At 31.7% G+C, this 20857-nt stretch overlaps 2 protein-coding genes across 2 annotated transcripts in view; one reads left to right on the top strand and one right to left on the bottom strand.

The window, feature by feature from the left end:
- Nucleotides 1–10263, bottom strand: part of LOC132728427 (uncharacterized) — a 40121-nt gene extending 29858 nt beyond the window's left edge. The window contains exons 1-7 of the mRNA XM_060714073.1: nt 10186–10263; nt 6436–6654; nt 5905–6075; nt 5367–5559; nt 4466–4574; nt 4029–4121; nt 192–419 (exon numbers count right to left, since the gene is read on the bottom strand). Of these exons, the coding sequence (XP_060570056.1) occupies nt 192–419; nt 4029–4121; nt 4466–4574; nt 5367–5559; nt 5905–6075; nt 6436–6654; nt 10186–10246 (1074 nt within the window). The 5' untranslated portion in view covers nt 10247–10263. The remainder of the gene's footprint in view (nt 1–191; nt 420–4028; nt 4122–4465; nt 4575–5366; nt 5560–5904; nt 6076–6435; nt 6655–10185) is intronic.
- Nucleotides 10264–20035: 9772 nt separating this feature from the next.
- LOC132728428 (neuroglobin-like) lies at nt 20036–20844 on the top strand. Its single transcript, XM_060714074.1, has one exon. The coding sequence runs from the start codon at nt 20073–20075 to the stop codon at nt 20616–20618; it is 546 nt and encodes a 181-aa protein (XP_060570057.1). The 5' UTR covers nt 20036–20072; the 3' UTR covers nt 20619–20844.
- Nucleotides 20845–20857: the final 13 nt, after the last annotated feature.

Below are 20857 nucleotides of genomic sequence, written 5' to 3'. Positions count from 1 at the left end.
TCAATGAAAAGCGACTTTAGAAACGTGCAGTATTATCAATTGTTTTATCAAATGGTAATTACTGCGGAACAATTTTTAAAAGCAAGCAATATCAATCATTTTCATAAATGAATTTATTTCTTAGTAATATTTACGAAATCTATCGAGAGAAATATGTTTAAATGTATTTTAAATGCAAGTTTATAGTTTACCTGAAAACCATTTGAGCATCGTTGGTTTAACGGCTCGTCTATATTAGCTATATTAGCTATACCAGCAACATTACACTGAAATCTACTGTCGTTACTATTAAATATTTGAAAGTTTACAACACATGACTCGTTAGGTTGAACATTATATCTGCAGCCTATTGGCATGGTTGATGTCATTTGAAGAACCTCTGTGTCACCTTTATTAATGTTGATGGTTGTACTTGATACCTGTATGATAGCGAATTATATCATATCTCGCTGTTATCATGGTATGATAAAATGTAAATAAAGTTGTTGTTTCTTATCTCCATGCAAAACGAACGTAATGTTATATCATACAAATTGTCAAAAAAGTTTATCTTCATGACGAATGAGTAACTATTTGGAAACTTAATAAGACATCAACAATAAAACGTTTTTGAGATATATAAATGATAGCATTTCGGGGGGTTATTTACGCCTTTGAATTATCCTAAAAGAAATCGTTGTCGAGGATTCGAACTTGCAAGTACGCGATTTCTATTCAATTGCTTTTACCACAAGACCATCCGGCGTAACTTTGGAAAATGAATCGATAACTATACTTACATTAAAACGAATGTGTTAATGGTAAAATGACGGAAACTCAAAGAAAAAACCCTGTCTCAGGCCAATATTGCCAAACAATATGATATATGTACAAGTTTCGTTGCAAAAAGTAATGATGTTCTATCTGTAAAAAAACCCACTCCCTGTTGCTCACGGGAGGGAGAAATTGTTGCCAAGTAATCAAAATCTAGTTTACTTATTTGTCTATCTAAACATAAAAGATTGAAATTGGAAGTTTTCTTTATTTCCTTCCTCATGTACTCGCATATAAATGTTTAGCTAAATACAAACAATTGGCTTCTACAGTGGTAACAATATGTATAATGTATATACGATACGAAGGCAAACATGTACTTGGTATAATGAGCAACTAGACTTAGTAAAAAGTATAAACAAAAGCACCACATGCAGCATAAATGCTAATATATTACGAGCAACGCCTGTCAATAACCTTTTATGATAAACAACTGAAGTTAAAAAAGGATAAAACTTAAAAATATTGCTTTCCGAATAATGTTCTATGTCTTACGAGGAACATATTTTAATTAGTGGCAACGGCAGCGCGTTTTTAAAGATGTGTCATACTTGTGAAAAGTGATTAGAAGAGTCATTTAAAATATTCGCAATGGACTTCTACACACTTTTTCAGCCTCAAAATCCATTCCGAAAAGCGTTTATGAACTTGTTTTTGGGTATACTGTTTATACACCGTTAGAGAGTTCTTCCGACGGCAACATGGGTTTCGAGCCGGCGGCCGCGAAGGCAAAATTTATTGAATGAGAGATCCCACGGGCGCACACTTTCCTTAACTTAAATTATTTTTCCACGATGGAACGTACTAAGGACCGATATGTCACTTTCCTCCTCAACGGTATATCTTGCATCTTCATAAACTATGGCTGTTGATGTTTTCATAGCCGCCCGGGGCGAGGATCATCCTTAACATTAGTTAACTTTCCGTAAACATTAATTAACACCCTTCTGGCACGTGTACGATATGGAAGAGCATTTTTCCATAAACTTAATCTAAATTCGTTTTTATTTCTGACGCGTATTTCCGCAATGACCCATGAACTTTGCATCTCCCTCCAATGACAATGCCGCTTAACAACCAGTTTACAAAAACACATGTATTAAAATGACCTTCATCAATGTTATTGCACGCGCAAATAGTGGAAAATAGAATGCTGGTTAGGAAAATCAATAATATTTCGAACGTTATATAATACAAGTACTTTTACGTGCAAATTATGGTTAAATTTTGTTGTTGTCACTAATTAAAATATGTCCCTCGTTTGTTTGTTTGTATGTTTGTTTGATTTGGTTTTTCGTCGCACCGACGCAGTATATGTTAAATGACAACTTTCCAGCTTTACTTGAGAAGGACCTCATGTGCTTTTCAGGCACGAACTGGTACCCGAGTAGAACCACCGACTTTCCGTATGCTAGCTTCCTGACATGAAACACTGCGGTGTGGGGCAAATCGAAACGAACTAAAGCACTCGCCCCTGGGCGCCCAATGCCCCTCGTACAAAAGTGTCATTCAAAGTTTTATGTTCATACCTTTCGTAGTTTAAAAATAAATTCTCCATACTGAGCATCTTTGACAAAAACTCAACGATAAAAAAGAGCACTTAAAGAGGTAAAACTTTAAACATATTTGGTACAGAAAAGTGTTTATTTTCTTCCAACTGTACATCCTCATTTTAGCAAGGATTCTAAGTTTTACGGTTTTCCGTTTGGACAATCGTGATTTTTTTATTTCGTCCTTACCTGCGATGCACGATTTGACGATTGTGAAAACATCGTGTTTTCACCAATGTACCATCGCGTTTTCACAATAGTACCATCGCACCATCGTGTTTTCACCATCGTACCATCGCATCATCGTTTTCTCATCATCGTTCCATAGCGTTTTCACCATCGTGCCATCGTGTTTTAACCATCGTACCATCGCGTTCTCACCATCATGCCATGGTGTTTTCACCATCGTACCATAGCGATTTCATCATCGTGCCATCGTCTTATGGTGTTCGTGCGCAATGGTATATTTTTTATCAACAATGTATACCTTTTCATTATTTAACCCCGCACCATTTCTATTTGCGTATCTTATAGATCTTAGTATTTGAAACATGAAACATAACAAAAGGCAATCGCTCAAAAATCTAAAACAATATAGTTGTCATCCTTGTGCACGGTACATTCACATTCAAGTTGATATCTTAAATACAGCAAACATATATTAAGCATATATAAGCATACATTAAATAGTCTTTGCTCTATATACTGTAAAACGACATAAATCGAAAATGTAATGTGGAGATAATAGGTTTTATTATTTATAAGTCAAATTACATAGTAAGTATTCTAAACTTGATTTTACTATCTGCCGTATACGAATCTGACATCTTTCTGTACATGTCCTGGTTAAACTGACCAAAAGGCGATGATACGATGGCGCGATGGCACGATGGTGAAAACACGATGGTACGGTAGTGAAAACGCGATGGCAAGATGATGAAAACGCGATGGTATGATGGTGAAAGCGCGATGGTACGATGATATAAACGCTATGGCACGATGGTGAAGCGATGGCACGATAGTAAAAACGTGATGGTACTATTGTGACAACGCGATGTTACGATGGTGAAAACGCGATGTAATCGCAATAAAACCATCGCGATTTCATCATCATAACATTGTTTTCTCCATTGTACCATTGTACCATCGCGTTTCACCATCATTCCATCGTGCATCACGGGTACAGACTAACTAAAAAATCACGATTGTCCAAACGGAACACCGTACTTTCATCGTTTTGAAACAATTCTATTATTAAGGCAGTTTAGACAATTATTACATATATTACAACCATTGTTATGACACATGACTATCTCACACACACCGGTTACATGAATGTTTAGTTTTAATATCTGGATGTGTGTGGCTTAAAGGAATCATCTTATTGAATTACGTCATTTTGTTGTCAAAGGTATTTTCCATTGCACTGTTTTTTTTTTTGTTGTTTTTTTTGTGCTTTTTTATAGCTCTTGGGTATTTATTTTATTTTCCTAGTAAACGTTATAAAACTGTCTACCAAAAACAATTATAACAATTAATTTCTGACATATAGTCTAAAAAGCCAAAGGTCTGTTACTTTTTATCAAATAACAAAATAATATCCTTTCCATAATAAATATTAATATTCACTGATATCTTTTCATTTATTAGAAAATATTCACTTACTTTTATGCCTGCATAATAGCTTGTACTGTACAACATTTCTGTTACCCCGGCATCAACAGAATCAGATGTAAGAGCACTCACGCCACAATAAATCTTAAGTGACAAGAATATATACAAGATGTCATTTTTGAAAAACTTGTAAAATGCCAACGAGGAATACCACAAAAGGGCATGTATGCTCTCTTAACATAAAAGCTTGATCTTTTCAAATATGAGACATTAACACTTTGCACTAAGGTTTTAAAGCATGAACTGAATCATATTAAGATACTTCATACTTTTTCTCATTTGTCAAAGAAAACATCTGAGACTTCTAAGTACTTAAAATGATTAACAACAATGAATCCATAATATGGTATGCGCAGTTAACAGTATGTACCAAATTATGCAATAACATCAATACATTTTAATGATAATAATGATTAATAAATACTTACATAAAAGCCCATTTCTATTGAGTTATTCATAAGCACGTCTTCGTGAAACAGTAGGTCATCGGCATTTAATGTCGGTCCGTACGAAACAATAAGTGACCCGTTTATGTACCTTTTATGGAAGTTAATATTATAAATGCTATGATTATGATGCAAATAGCTATAATTATACTTTTTGTAAACTTTTGACAATTTCAAAAAGTCATACTTATTAGAAGCTCAGTAATAAATTAAGGTTTTATGACATTTATAAATCATCAATTAATACTTTACAGTAGTTGTCCTCAATTATGAAAAAGTATTCTGAAAACCGTAGTTTTCTAGAAAACATAAACTTCATTCATTGTAGGATTTATGCACTTAATTTGAAAAATAAAACCCTTTGATATTAAACGGATCTGTATCGAGGTTTTCGAAGAACTACACTTACAGGTTACATCGCTTTCCCGCCATGACATCTTTAATACTGTTAATTTCTATTTATATTTAAGATATGTTAGATAGCTGATACGACTCTCTAACCTAGTTCATTATCCCGTTTTATAATGTAACTGTAGGTACAAAATACAAACTTAATTCAAAATTTACGCAACTATGGTACAAGTACACTAGTACACTTAGTATCTAATGGTCGGCAAGAAAGGGAGACTATCTTAATGATGTTCCCGTTAATACTGCCTATCTATATGCAAAACATCAACATCTACTTACAGCATCTCAGATCAACAGTGTAAATAATTGCTAACCTTCAGATATATCAAGCTAAATATTCGAAAGGACTTTTTAGAAAGAATAACCATAAGGTGCCGATGTAATGCTACTGTTAATATACAGAAATGAATATTATTTTGGCTTGCCTTTTTGATAATTGATCATAACTTTAGCTAACAATTTTAAAAGATACCAGTTAACTTTGTAATAGAAATCCTCTTGTAAATTGAAGAAACATCTGAATTGAAAGAATGGGTTAAAGTTAATTGTTTCTGTATCTCCGTAAGGTACTGTTGTTTCTGTGAATTTGAGCTCCGGTGCAATGCCTATATCTCCTAGGACAGCATCTGATATATCAGGTGGGAAGGTTAGTTTAGAATGATTTCCTGTAAAGAGAAAAAAACATGTACAATTCATTATGGTGTTTTAGTTCTAATTAAACAATGTAGCTTTTTTACTATAAGTTATGACATGTTTATTTTAGTTCCTAATTAAACAATATAGCTTTTTTACTATAAGTTATGACATGTTTATTTTAGTTCCTAATTAAACAATATAGCTTTTTTTACTATAAGTTATGACATGTTTATTTTAGTTCTAATTAAACAATATAGTTTTTTTACTATAAGTTATGACATGTTTATTTTAGTTCTTAATTAAACAATATAGTTTTTTACTATAAGTTATAACATGTTTATTTTAGTTCTAATTAAACAATATAGCTTTTTTACTAAAGCAGAATGCACTGTATCCCTTGGTTTCAGGCAGGAAATACTGGATTTCATTTTCACATCTTCTTATCTTCACTTCATATTGTATATCACATGGGAACAAGTAATCACGCAAGCAGGCAATAACATTTGTTGGTGTTGTACTCAAACTTCTTAGCGATGGATGTGTATCTGCAGCAGGTAAAAAGAGAACCACAGCGGTATAATTACTTTAGAATCTCAATCATTAATCATAAACATACAATGGATCTTTCTTTTTACAATAATCAAATTAAGCAAGCTGCTTATCATAACATACCAATGGCCCTAGAAACTGGTTCAAGGTTTATAAAAAGCAATCAGATCATTTTCACATTAATAACGTTACTTTGCTCTTATGATAATAATTTTTACCATAAGTGATAATAAATCTAATAAAATAATTTAACAAAACATTTTTCGGTTAATATCCTTATGATTAATGGATTAATAATTTCCACAATTAAGATAATGAAACTATTGTATACTATTTCTATTTAATATGACAATTACCTTTCAAGTAAACTGGATAGTATGTTGAACAGTCTGTATAATTTGGTTTTTCAGTTGAGTCAACCATAATAAATTGCCATCCATTATATACAACACTGTACCAATCATAGTTTAAATCATCATCGCTGATACCAAGATTTCCTTCTTCTCCCCAATGCCTGCTAGGTTGTCGGAGAGGCATGTCGGATAACTGTGTAACGGGCTCAATACAACTGCCATCTATAGTGAAAACACCTTTTACTGTTTTATATTACAATCATGGTGTTTTTGTCACTATACACAAAGAGAGATAGAACAGTGTAAAATTACTCCTTTTTGAAAACTAGGATTTCATGTTGGGTTAGCGATCTAGTTGAATCTACCAGCATGAAATACTAGGTTTTAAGAAGAAGATGTACATGAAGATATAATTGTGTAACTTCTATGAAAGTTAGATGTACATGCCTCTGATAGGTTCTTGCAGGAATAGGTTCTTGCAGGAATACCAAGACAGTGTGACGGAAACGTACTTGATGGGTAACTTTATTACCTCCCCTTTTATAAGTTCGCCATTTGTATTGGAAAAATATAATCATGTATTTGTAACAAAGAGTAGGTATTTTAATCATCTTTACGTTAAAATCAGTATAACTTTATGGTATCCTTCAAAGTGTTTATAGTTGAAATTGTTTATCTGTTGTTCACAGTAGTTCATAAGAGAAATAACTTTAAGTAACAGACGCTTATAAGATTTTGTTAGAATCAGTATCAAGAAACGTTTTATTTTTATTTATTTATCAAAATCATTGTTTTCATTCACTGCGGAGATGGTTCACTCATTAGTATAAATACAGCAAGCGCTGCGCAAAAAAAAGTCACTTTGGTTTCGTCCTTGGCGCAGATCAGAGCAGTGTTATAATTACTAGTACCGATGCATCTTAGATATCCGGTGCCATAAGTAATAAAAAGAGCACCGAAACACGAGGCTATCTGATTTGTACGAGGGGGCGTAGCCCCCGAGTATAAATCAGATTGCCGAGTGTTTTGGTGTTCTTTCTCTTTTGTATCATAGTCAAACATGACAGCACGTTCCCTGTTGTCATAATATGAAACCCCAGAAAAAATGAACCAATGAACGAGCATTTGAATATGATATTTCTGCCCCTTTCCCTTTCTCTGCCGTCATAATAAGTAAACCTCAGCAAAAATGAACCAATCACCGGGCATTATCATTCTGGAGTGCGGGTAACTGATACCTGCACTCCAGTTACCGCACTGTGCATGTATATGTATACGATTTAACTCTGACACTTTTTCAACAGAAAGGTCCCCAAACTATGATACAAAAAATATTTATACAACATTGAACAATTAAAATATTTTAAAGATTTGTGCCGGAATTATGTCATCTAAAATAATCTAAGGTTGCTTCTCCAAATCCAATTATTGTAGGGAGTATAACAATTTTCTTGTTTACATAGGGTAAATCGCTGCCACTTGGGGTTGTTTCAGCTTCTGCATTGTTTCAATAAACGCATTTTACGGAAGAGGTCATTGCAATATTATTTGCAGGTGTATTCATACAGCGGCTTTCATGGAACATTCATCGTGGCATGTTCGTGTCATGCCATGAAAAGCGGCGTATTGTCCCAAATTAAACGATAAAACAATGGGCAGAACTAAATAAAACTAATGTTAAAAGGTGGATAAGAGGTTACGAAGCCTTCACATCACAGACAATGCGTCAAAAGACAGATTAATAAAGCAGGCATAATATCCTAAGACTGACTGAACAGTTTTCAATAGTAAAAATATTAAATCAAACAAAATCACCACAAACATACACACACAATAATGATGTCGCGCTGACATATCTTCAAAGATAAAAAAGACTCCTACAACGTACGAACTACTAACGATTAAAGGTAATTATATGCACTCTAGGTAGACCATGGAGGGAGAGTTTCGTAAATTCGTTCGACAGCATGTCAGAGTTGTTAAACACGCAGTGCGTATATTTAAGACATCTGTAGAACTTATGGATTCATAAGAAGCTTGTGCAGGTTTGTATTGTCTTATCGTTCAACTCCTAACTTAACAATTCAACACAATTATTTCTTCACTTATTTAGATGTAAAGCTTTCTTGTTTGAGCAAAAGAATTGAAATGAAACTACTGTGAAACAGTCTAAACAATGTCAAGATCAGTATGGTATTCGTGAAGGTTATGTCCAAAGGGTTGATGTTTCCAAGTATGTTCTGATAATAACGTCATAGTATTTCAGTGATAAAAATTTCAATAAAGATAAAGTGATAATAAGATACAGCTACCTATCTACATTTTCTATAATATATCCTAAAAATAATGAATGTTGACCATTTGACCACATAGCTCAATCGGTTTACTTAAACTTCCAAAGTAAAATTAAAGTATTCTAGTAAGTGTCTTTCCTTTGATGTGTATTTATTTTTTATTGATTTTCCTTTTTCTTTCTTTTTTTCTTTGTTTTGAATTTTTGTTATTGTTGTCCTTTACCTTTAATATAACTATTTTGGGTCTCTTGTTTGCAGTCGACACCATCATACTAGCTAAAACGGCGCATGAGTTTCAAAAATGTTTAAATGATTTTGATTTGTTTGTTAAACTGTATTATTTTTTCAAACAGCAGCACTAACACGAATAAAGCCTTACCATTTTTCAAACAACTTACCCCTGAAACTGCGTCATCAAATCATTGACTGCCTGTAGAAATACTCCGTTATAATAAGACTTCATTTAATGAAATAATTTGTACAGAATGTCAAACACTTAGTGATGAATAACATGCAATTATGTTGTGTAAATTGTTTAGAAATTAAGGAAACAAATGATTCCAGAGTAATATTCTGTTATTATAAGAATCCAAATGTCATCAAGAATAATTAACAACTTAACACTACACATTTTGAAACACTAAAAGCGTAAAGCTAGTCGTAAAATACTAAAACTGTTATTTACGGAACATATTAGATTATCGTTGTTTTTGCGCATGTTAACTACCTGTCATATTATTAAGTTACTCCCTTTCCCTCGATGTAACGTTTCTTTCATACGACAATGGCATACCTTATTTCATCATGCTTTCCCCTGGATCTAATTCTCCCAGCATTAATTTTTGCCAGCCATGTTACTCTTTTCGACACGAATTACCTGTGACTCAATTCTCCTAACTTAATTGCCAGTCAATGACATAAAATATGATTAAAAGGTCGTCTATAATATTGTTAATATCAATGACATATTTTACTACGCTATTACATTACCACTTGTTTTCGTTTTGTCTTTTTTTTCATATCTCTAAGATTACTTGTGCTTGTTGTAAAAACGAATACAATCAATTACAGTCTTTAAAAGATATTTATGTTTGTGAATGGAAAAAGTGTCAAAGCTTTTTTTCACTGATATCCCCGTCAAATTGTTCTGTCATTCTTGTGCCATATGTTATTAATATTCAGTACAAGTATAATTTATTTCACAGTAACTGGAACGCTTTTGGCGAGGATTCTTTATTATTATAGTACTTATCATTTTGGTTTAACCCACCTGTGTTAAAATAGTATAGTTCTTTTGCAATGTCTGTTGTCATGTTATTATGACCATTGACTAAATAAAAGGATTCTGACTTTTTTGACTTACATCGTTCTAGGGTTCCAAAACCAAACCATTCAAATTCGTAACTGGTATCATTCTAAAGATATATTGAATCTAAATAATAAAGAAAATCTTACTTACAAACCAATGAATTACAAACAGCAAACATTATAGCTACATGAGCAATCCATGTTGCCTCCATCGCGGTCTGTGCAGTGATTGATAAATGCCATAATAATTTCAAAACGCGGAAGTCATGAACATGAATCTTTGTAGGAGGTATACTGAAATTTGATTGGCTATTTCATTTATTAACCCATGACATTAGAAAGGGAAAGAAGCATAATGTTTTATTTATTTGAATAAATAATATCATTTACTCTATAGATACCTTTACCGACAGGAGCCGGACGATACGAAAATCCAAAAGTTGAGGTTCTGAGATATACCGGATATTGTTTTTTGCTTTGTGATAGAGGTCATCCTCAATTAAATTTCGACATGTGTATTTTATTATTTTTTTTTATCACCATGGCACGAACAGGTTTCAACAATTATTTCTTCATAAACTTCGAAACAATTTCAAAGAAGTAAGCTCAATGATATAAAGATGTATTTATCACATTGAGTCCCACGTCTAGAATATGTGATGCCTGAACTCTGTATCAGAAAGATATTTGAAAAATAATTAAATAACATCACCAGAGTTTTAATCGGTTTGACAGTGTCTACCTTTTACTACAAGAAACCTGGTGAGTGTTCTTTGACAGAAAGAATATTCAAAAACTAGTTTAAGCATGCAAAGAAATAACACTAACAAAACATAATTCATAGCCATTTTATTTATTACAACTATTACCCCCTCTAGTTGAAAATGCGCTTGAAAATTAGAACAGTTTTTCAGAAAACATATGACATTTGTAACTATAATCGGAAGAACCAAAATATAATCAAAATCGATTATCATATCATCGAATTACAGGTATAAGAGAATCATACATTTTTAGGAAAACTTGAAAAAAGAAATAATTTCAAATAAACACATCTGCTATAGTATAAACGATGAATGTGAATGTTGTACTTTGATAGAAGAAACTGAAGACTTTATATTGCAATACCAAAGATATAGTCACCAATGATAAAATTGTAGGAAATACAAGAGATTTCCACCATCTTAGTACAATAAAGTAAAGGAAACTTAGAGAGGTAAATAGGTAGGTAAAAATAATAGTTTTAAATCATTTGATTTATGATATTTGAATGTTCCTGCAGTTAGAAACAAGTTATCAAGGAAGTATGGTCTGCTATTGGTAATCGTATATGCCAATTGTGTTTTTCTGTCTGACAAGGTCATAACTATGCAACCTCATATGATTAAATTTGGTTTAAAACAAAAGAATATATATTACCATTAAAATGGGGATTTTTTCTCTCTTTCAGTCTTATTGTATTATTTCGCCTAAATACTTCCTTATTTTCAGATACTAAGTATAAATACATTGGTGTTTTTGTATTCATTATATATATTGAAATAATTTTCATAATAGTAACTGACAATCTTTTGTTCTAAATCAACGAATTATATATAATTATATATATAAATATTGAACAGGGTTATTTGTCAATGATGTCGCTTTCAAACAATTGTTCCTAAACGAGTTTCCTGTTATTACGTATGTCAAAGTTTTTCCCGATTAGACAATTTTTATTTAATGTTGGTATAAGGTGATCATTTAATTACAAACCATTAGTTAGGACGCCTATCTGTTGAAATAAAGCTAGCCAAGTTAATTCGACGGAAATTAGAGATTATTGTAAAAGATCCTATCTGTAGTGACCTACTTAAAAATGGAACAGTTATATGCTTCAGTTCCTTCGTTACCACTGTCGCTAACCTTAAACCTTACACCTGTATATGTAATCCACACCATCTTAGAGCTGACAAACATGAATACTTTGTTAATCAAAATATTTTATTGCAATGAAATATTTTATGTGCATTGGCCAATTTGATATCAACGCAAGTATTGGGTGATAATTTAATAAGAGATCACTTATAAGACTGTCAATTTGTTGAAATAGATACCTTTTTAAATTTACACCGACAGATCTGATAAAGATTATGTGATATCATAATAAAACAATATAGATAACTTTCAAAAACGTCGATATAATAGATAATTGGGGAAAACAATATGCATTGTTTAACCTGGGAACTTCCTCCACCAGTAAAACTGGAAAATCGCCATATGACATGTAAAGTGTCGTTGTGAATTAAAGCCCAACAACAACAATACAAATCTAACTTAATCCCCTTATTTTTTTTGTTTTCTTGCGTTTCATCACTCCCTTTTGTATACGATATTTGCAAACAAAAAAAGGGAAAAGCATTAAACTCCTTTTTATTTTTTTTAAAACCAATAAAAAAAATTTTGAATAAAAACCTTTAACAAAACTTTGTTATAAGTAAAAAGGATTTACAATGTAAGTTAACATAAAATAGTTCGTAAATAGCTTGTATAAGAAAATCTATAAATGTCAAGTCATTTACAAAACAACGTTATACTCTAAATGAATACTTTTTAATTCCTTTATCAGTTTTAAATATTCTTTATCCATAAGAATTATCGTTTCTGTGAAACATTCACTTATTATATGTTCAGTTAACAGTATCAAGCTCATGCAATATCGATTTTGTGGCTGATTATGACTGCGGTTTGAATATTTTTTTCTGCATCTTTTAAAGTAATATTGTAACACTTATTGCAGTTTAAGAAAGTGGTTAGTTTTCTCTTCGGGAGTGAATTGATCCTAAGCATTTCTACTTTTCATCTCCAAACTTTCCTTAATCTAGAGTATCGGGAGTAATGACGTAATAAACATTCTCATTAACAACTGGAATCTTTGTTGTTTCATACTCGTGTTCCTTCTCAGTTTCACCATTTACCTTTGTCACTCTGTAAATAATTCAAAATGAACAGGATAACAATCTTATCAATTAAAATGAGCTGTGGCCCTTCTTTCGCGTATTGGATGGATATTGAATATTGCAAACTAAATGAGACATTTTTTTTTTGCAAATAAATCTAAGATTATGTTTTAACATTGGTTCTTTTAAGCTTGGTCATAGTTCGAATCATTTCCGTTTAAAAATACGGTTGCCTGGTAGTAAATTGGAAAGCCTTTATAAATGGTTTTGGCCCGTGACTTGTAAAATTACCAAATATATGACGATATCGAGTCTCGAATTTCAAAAACAATGTTACATCTGGTCGAGCTTATTCACATTACCTCCTTAATTCGCTGTTGTTATTTAATATGCTTTAGTTTTAATATTGTTATAAAGTCTTTTGTTAACTGTGTTTGCTAATCATGATTAACTTTAGTTATGTTATGTTTTTAGTTATGTACGTCTTGTTCAATATCATTATTATGTGATTATTATCTAATTGTAAGAAGAATAGCTTTAATATTATGAAATTAAAACAATAAAAGATTACTTACCGCCTCCGGTGACTGATAACGATCAGTAAGCCACAGATTACTGCTATCATTAAACCAATCACTGATACTGCTATAGTTAACTGGGTAGTATTGTTCTCGTCTGCTGAAAAGATGATTAAATCAAAATTATCACAGTAGGGGTTTAAATTAAAAAAAATTTTAATATGTTTTTTTTTGTTTGTAAATGCTTTTTAAAGATTTTTTTAATAATTAATGATAACCACATGACGAACAAAAGCATGACGTATAATTCACTAGTGCCCATTACATTTGAAATAATCTCGTAAAGATAATTATAATGTAAATCTAGACCACCGGACCAAATACACACAAAACTTTTCAAACCGATGTACGCAATACAATAGCAAAATAGTGTACGTTGTACAACAAGGTAGCGAATGATACACAGTACATACCTGTACATATACAACACATGGTGTTAGGGTCAGAGAAAAAGACACTATACAAAAGTTTAAAATACGACAGAAACCAAAAAAGTAAACATTAACGTCTTGTTCTTGATAAATTACTTTATTATATACTTATCTTGTGGCATGAAAAAAACCATATTTCACTCGTGGTCCCCCACTCATGAAAAATTTATTTTCATACCCTCGATAAAAATAAATCATGTATTTTTTTAGAAAAAACTTGAATATCCCTATTTTTTAAAATTTTATCAATATAATCATAAGTTAGTTTTCTTTCAATCAAAAACATTTTTTTTGGTTTTTGGAAAAGTTTGAATCGATTTTCTCTAGTTTGCCATCCCAAGTAAAATATATTGTTTGATTTCATAAAAAAACAATTTGGTTTTAAAATTTAAAAAGGGCCCTTTGGTTTACTATTTTCATTCCCTTTCGAGACTAAAAGGAGACATTTTTTTAACCCCTGATTTAAACGATCCTTTTTTGGTTCCCCAAATTTCATTTTGAGAAAATTTGATTCCCCAAAACGGGAAATTTGGAAAAATCCATTTATAAATACTGATCAACATTAAAATTAAAAAAATTAATAAATTTTAACATCCCCACATCTCGTTTAATGCATTCGAAAAATCAGCCCGGAAATGGTTTTTTTTGAAAGAAAATTTTAAACTTTAAAAGTCTCCCGTAGACATGTAACCTAGGTTTTTTTTTTAAATTTTTTATTTGAAACTCTTAACTTATTGCAACACTTCAGGGAAATCCCCAAAATATTTGATGTAGTGAATTGGCTTTAAGGAAAAAAACCCCATTTTCACCTAATGCACACTTTTTAAATTCAAAAGCATTACCTACCCCCCACAACAAAAAAAACAGAAAAGCACTAGGGATCTTACTAACCCCTCTTATAAATTAAGTTTTTAAAACCCATTTTTTTTAAGGTGTTGAAGCTTTTGTAAAAGCCCAATTTAGAATCAGTAGGGGAAACCAACAAGGGAAAAATTTCGCATAAATTTTTCTTCAAAAATAACATTTTTAATCGATCCCAATATGGATTTACAAATGGAAATTTTCGGATGGGAAGATGAAAACGGGGGCTAGAAAGAGTGAATATGGTTTAATTTTAAATTTTTTGACTGGGGAAAAATGAAAACGAGGCAAAATTGTTCAATTTTTTTTTCAATCATGGTTTTTAAAGGGAAGATCACCCCGGTGAAAATTTACAAAATTTTTATAAGTAAGGTTTACCTTTTTTCTAAAAACTGTCCCTGAGTCTTCAGACCCCGGACTTGTAGTTTGTTTTCTGTCTGGTTGAAATTTGGGGTGTTCCTTTGTTTTACGAGTCCGTTCCTGCGGGAAAATTTGGTTTTGGGTTGAATCTTTCGCGGGGTATTTGTTAAGGTCTTTTAAATTTTAAATCTTTTTGCGGGGTTGTTAAAGTGGTAGATGTCTTTTGTTATCTTTAAAAATGAATAAAAATTTTTGATCGTAATTATTTGAAATTCTGTTGGAAATTTTATTTTCCCTCTAACCGCGGTTGCCCCTTTTTTTTTAAAATTTTAAAGAAGAAAAAAAGATCATTGTTTCAAAACCCCTTGAAAATTCAACAAAAAGGCCCAAAAGGAAACTATTTTGAATTTTAAGCTAAACTTTTAAGAGGGGCAAGAAATAATACACAAATGTTTTAAATAGGGTCTATCAAAAAAGATGTAACGCTGTCAACATCTTTCATTCCAAGATACAAATTGTTTAAGAAATCTATCAAGACAAAACTTTTTTAAAAATTTAAGTATAAACAAAATACGATTCCCAAAAAAAAATTTTTTGATGGCAACAAAGGCAGGCCCAACAAAAACAATAAGCCATAAAACTGAAACACAATGACAGCTTTTTAATTTAGCGTCCTCGGGAACAAAAAATGTCAAAATCTCTTCCCAACGGGGAATTTACGATTCACCACCCCCCTTTTCCCCCGGGTTTTGGGTTCTGCCCTAGAAACGACGTGTAATCAGGGAATATAAAGGAAAAAACCAATAGTTAATATTATAAAACCTTTTTTATTTACTTTATTTCAGATATAACAACAAAAATTCAATCAAAAATTTGTCTCACAAATTTTCTGGTTTTACGGGATTTTTAAACAAAAAAAACCTGCTTCTTTGTTTACTTAAAATGTTACATCTACAAATGTACATTTTAATCGAACTGGTTGAATACATTTTAAAATATAGAATACTTATCAGTATTTTTACCGTTCATCCAGATAGGAAACTTTGTTCCACACATGTACATGCTCGGACAACTTTTTTTTTTTTTGCCTCATGGGTTTATTCTGTACCATTAGATTTTAAATTGAGTAAACGTCACAAAATGCCCAAGGGTGATTTTTTGGGGTTACCCAAAGAAAAAATGGTTTCTTTGATGATACTTTGGGAAAATTTCAGGAATTTGTGCTTTTTGGCATAGGGTCTGAAAATGAAATTGGGGTTTTTTTAGATTATGGACTAAACAATTTAAGAAATTTTTTTCATTTCCTGGTTTTTTTTCCTTTTAAAAGGGCGGTTTTTAAAACCGGGCGGTCGACCAAACAAAACCGTTTTTTGGGGATAACTAATAGTACATCAAAATTTTTTTCCAAAATAAAACCGAAATTTTTTTGCAAGGGAAAAAAAAATTTCATTTCGTTTATTTCAGATTTACGTTAGACAAAAGGAGTGCTTCGATGGTGCATTTTGATTTTTAATTCTAAAAGTTTTAAAATGATACAAAAACATGCGCTTTCGGGGTTTCGTTCAGTAGATACACATATTTTTGAAAGATTGCAGTACTTAGAACATTTGTTGAGTGGAAAATTAATAAGATCTTTAGCTAATACGAGTACATAATATTGTCATTCTAATACATTAACTTAATGTGCACTTTTAACTGTTTTAAATTTCACTCTTCCAATACGTTATGCAGTGCTAGTAAACTAGAATACTTTGAAACTTAAAAGGTATTTAACATCTGATATAAGAAAACTTAGATTAAGTTTTGTTATGTAACTGAATTTTGTACACGTATGTTTCTGATATTAACAATGCACACGGCTCATAATACATTTCTCTATTTATCAATATGTTATATAAAAATTTGTATTTTTTTATTTATTTTTTTTGTCTTTCTTGGAGAAATTAAGAGCAAAACGAAATAAATACCTGTAGCCGAGCTGAAGCAGTTTGTTGAGGTCGCATCTTAAATAAATAATAATTAGATACGGGTCATCTCATTCTGACAGCAATATTCAATATACAGTTTTAGTTAAAAAATAACATGTCGAATTGAGAATCATCAGTAAAAACATTAAGACATTTTAACACATAAACGATACCATGGATAAAATTCAATTAATGAAAGCACCCTGCGTATTTTAATTGCATATCAATATAATAAGTGCACATTTCTTTGTCTTTGAACTTTATTGTTACTTGAATGCTAAAAGAGTAGTATCTGATAAAACAGAGGAGTTTATCAAAAGTAATAAAATAATGGGGCAACTCATTTGATAGCTACACAAGTGTTATACTTTTTGTTTTTATCTTGTTTGAATTATGGTTATGTTTTTTTTTTCATTTAAAATTAATGTTTGAAAACATTGGCTGTCCAAAGATTTAGTTTGAAACACTTTTTTGATAGAACAAACTTTTAAAATTTAAATAATGTTAATAAAGTATTAAATTATTTTTTTAGATTACCTGTCAGAACTCCAACAAAAATAGCGACAAAACATACAATTATACACATTATTTGCCCCGTCTTTAAATTCATTTTGACAATAAATTAACCTTATGAAACGGTGTATGATAGCTATGCTTACATAGCAGATTACCACATTTTCTTAACGGTCATGCGCACAGATCCATGTACATAAAACGGGTGATATTCTCTTCCTGATTGAAAATATTAACCGATGTATTGGTATTTCACATAAACCATATATTCAAAAACGCCATTCGTTCTTCTCTGTGATTGCTTTTTTATACCTCAATGATATAATCCCATATAAAAACAAAATTATTTTATGCCATAAATATTCATAGAAAAATTCTTGGATTTCATGGATTTCCATGGCACAGCACTTGTATGTTGAAGGCTCGTTAAGTCTAAAAATGTTATTTTTGTTTCTTCATTTTTTTTTACTTTTGATGTCCTCTTATAGTTTCCCAAACGTTACTCATCGATAATAAAGTTGAGACATCTGTTGCTTCTTTTGCGTTTTTACAATTAGTACAGTTAAAGTTATTCTTCTTTTGCGTTTTGACAACACATGAAATGGAATGAAATTATAATACTTTTACCGTGATCATTTAAAAAGAGCATTTAAAAAAACGAATGACGGCGTGGCAAAGTGATGAACGCATCGGAAAGTAATCTCAGGTTCCCTGACCGCCTATAGTTAAACCATGTCTAGGGCAAGCCGTTGCGTCTTTGAGTTGTTGCCAAAGACGGGGCTTGAACTTTACACTGATTGCTCGGTGCTGGTTGGTTCCAGGAACGGAGTTGAAAGTCTGTCTACACGTTTATAGCCTTCTACACAGTTAAACAACCATAAATTCATTTTAAACTTACTTGTCTATGCTTTGTTAGATTTTCTCCTGGATATACTCAATGGATATCATTTTTGATTACATTAAATAATATGAACACGGTACTATAGTTGTGTTTTGGGTCATGCGAAAACCTCTTAGAGGTGTATAATGTAACTTTCAGGCTTTTTAGAGAGAAAAAATCGAGTGCCCTTAAGGCACTATTGTCTCCAAAATGAATCTGCAGATTTCCTTTAATCTAGCTTGAAATCAGATGATATTATTCAACATATTCGGCTACATTATGATTGAGGTTATTGAAGGTATTTGCAAGGGCATTATTAACACATGTGTTTGTGTACTAATATTGATTGTTACACATATATATGTTCCAATATCATTTATATCCAAAAAACGAACACTTTTTCATGGTTGGGTTTTATGACGCACCAATACAGTATAGAGATCATGAGGCGACTTTCCAGCTTTACTATTGGAGGAAACCTCAGATGTCCTTCCTTGCTATATTTCAGGCACAAACGGGCACCTGAGTAGAACCACCAACATTCCATAAAGTATCTGGATAACTTCCTCATATGAAAGAGTCCAAAGTCTCTGTCGGGATTCGGACCAACAGTGGTGAGGGCAAATGATCTGAAGACCACAGCCTTAACCACTCGGCCCGGACGCCTGTACGAACAACTCGGAGTTTAAATTCAAAGTTTTTGACTGACCTAAAAGGGCACCAAAAACGAATAAATGAATAATTCTTAACTGGGAAATGGGTTTCGATTCTTATATCACATTGATATATCTAGTAACTTTTTTCTATTGAACATACCTTCAAATTGACACCTTAATACTAGTAGTTTTGTTTGCACCCAATAAATGTTTCCCGTCGAGTAACTACTATAATACTAGGGTATAATTATGTTAACTACTGATGTATTGACTATTTTTAACGAAGTATTCACTAACATTACTGTTGTAACGAGGACTTATTGTGATGTAAATGAGCCATTAGTTACAAGATAGAAACATCGCTGACATGATATAGTAAACACAAATCACATATGACCATTCATTAGGCATTACCATTAGAGTATATTCTGCTCTATTATTTTCATTGTTACTTCGTGGATGACGACAATTTTAAATGATAAAAATGTGTTGTTGTTTTTGTCTCGGAAATAAATATGGAATATTGTTATTTTTTATCATTCAGAAACGGTAGGGAAATAGTGGGGAACATTCAAAGTGGCTATGTTAATCCAGAAAAATGTGGGGCTTTTAAGAAGTAAACAATTTTGAATATTTTATTGACGAACAAATTAATGTGTTGAAATACGATATGTAAAATGATAACTAGCTTGAAGAGTAATGTTGAATTGTGGTGTTAAAAAGATTTAAAGGTGTTACTAAACGACACATAGAAAACAATGAAAAAAGACTTTTCAGTAAATTCAAATATCTGAAATTTAACCTTTTTTAAGAAATAATATTAAAAGAGACAACAAACGAATTTTATGTAAATATGGGGTGCTCTCCATCAAGAAGTGTTACTATTGGTCACAAACATAACGGCAAACTGGGCATGAACGACAGGCGTATCGTGAATGATTATGATAAACGTAATGTGAAGAAGACGTGGAAAATTCTATCCAAGGATATGCCAGGAATTGGGGCGAAAATATTTCTAAAAATCTTTTCTTTGAAACCAGAAATTAAGCAGATATTTCCTTTCAGGGATTGTACTGGCGAGGAATTAATGCGTGACACCCACTTCCGTGGTCATGCTTCTCGGTTCATGCAAGCAGTTGGTGCTGCTGTGGATAATGTCAATGACCTTGATACGGCAATGACGTCATTGTTATTTGGACTCGGACAACAGCATATTCACTATACCGGATTTAACGTACAATATTTTGATCTGTTTATAACAGCAATGTTATTTGTGTTTGAAAAAGAACTTAACATAAAATTTACTCAGGAAGTTGCAAATTCATGGCGTCTAGTTCTAGAATTTATGATCTCAAAACTGAAAGAAGGGTATAATGATGCTATTCTAAATAAATGCTGAGAAAGAAAATTTAATTATTATTTACGCATCTAGACCGTACTTTATTTCAATAATTTTCCTACATTGTGTATAATGTGATTGTAAAATTTAACTTTGTCTGTGTATCAAAACTTTATAATGAAGTGGCAATATTCATTTTACCATGGATGTAAATACATGTAATTAAAAATGTAACCAATATTAATCTTCTGTAATAAATCCTTATGCATAAACGTACAAAATATGATCAAGACTTTATG

Source organism: Ruditapes philippinarum, unplaced genomic scaffold, assembly GCF_026571515.1.
Source record: "Ruditapes philippinarum isolate M1 unplaced genomic scaffold, ASM2657151v2 ctg3870_1_1_1_1, whole genome shotgun sequence".
NCBI classification, from domain to species: Eukaryota; Metazoa; Mollusca; class Bivalvia; order Venerida; family Veneridae; genus Ruditapes; species Ruditapes philippinarum.
This window is presented reverse-complemented; position numbering and strand designations above follow the sequence as displayed.

Bases quoted from the DNA above. Each gene is read 5' to 3' on its own strand.
- LOC132728428 (XM_060714074.1), top strand. From the start codon at position 20,073: ATGGGGTGCTCTCCATCAAGAAGTGTTACTATTGGTCACAAACATAAC.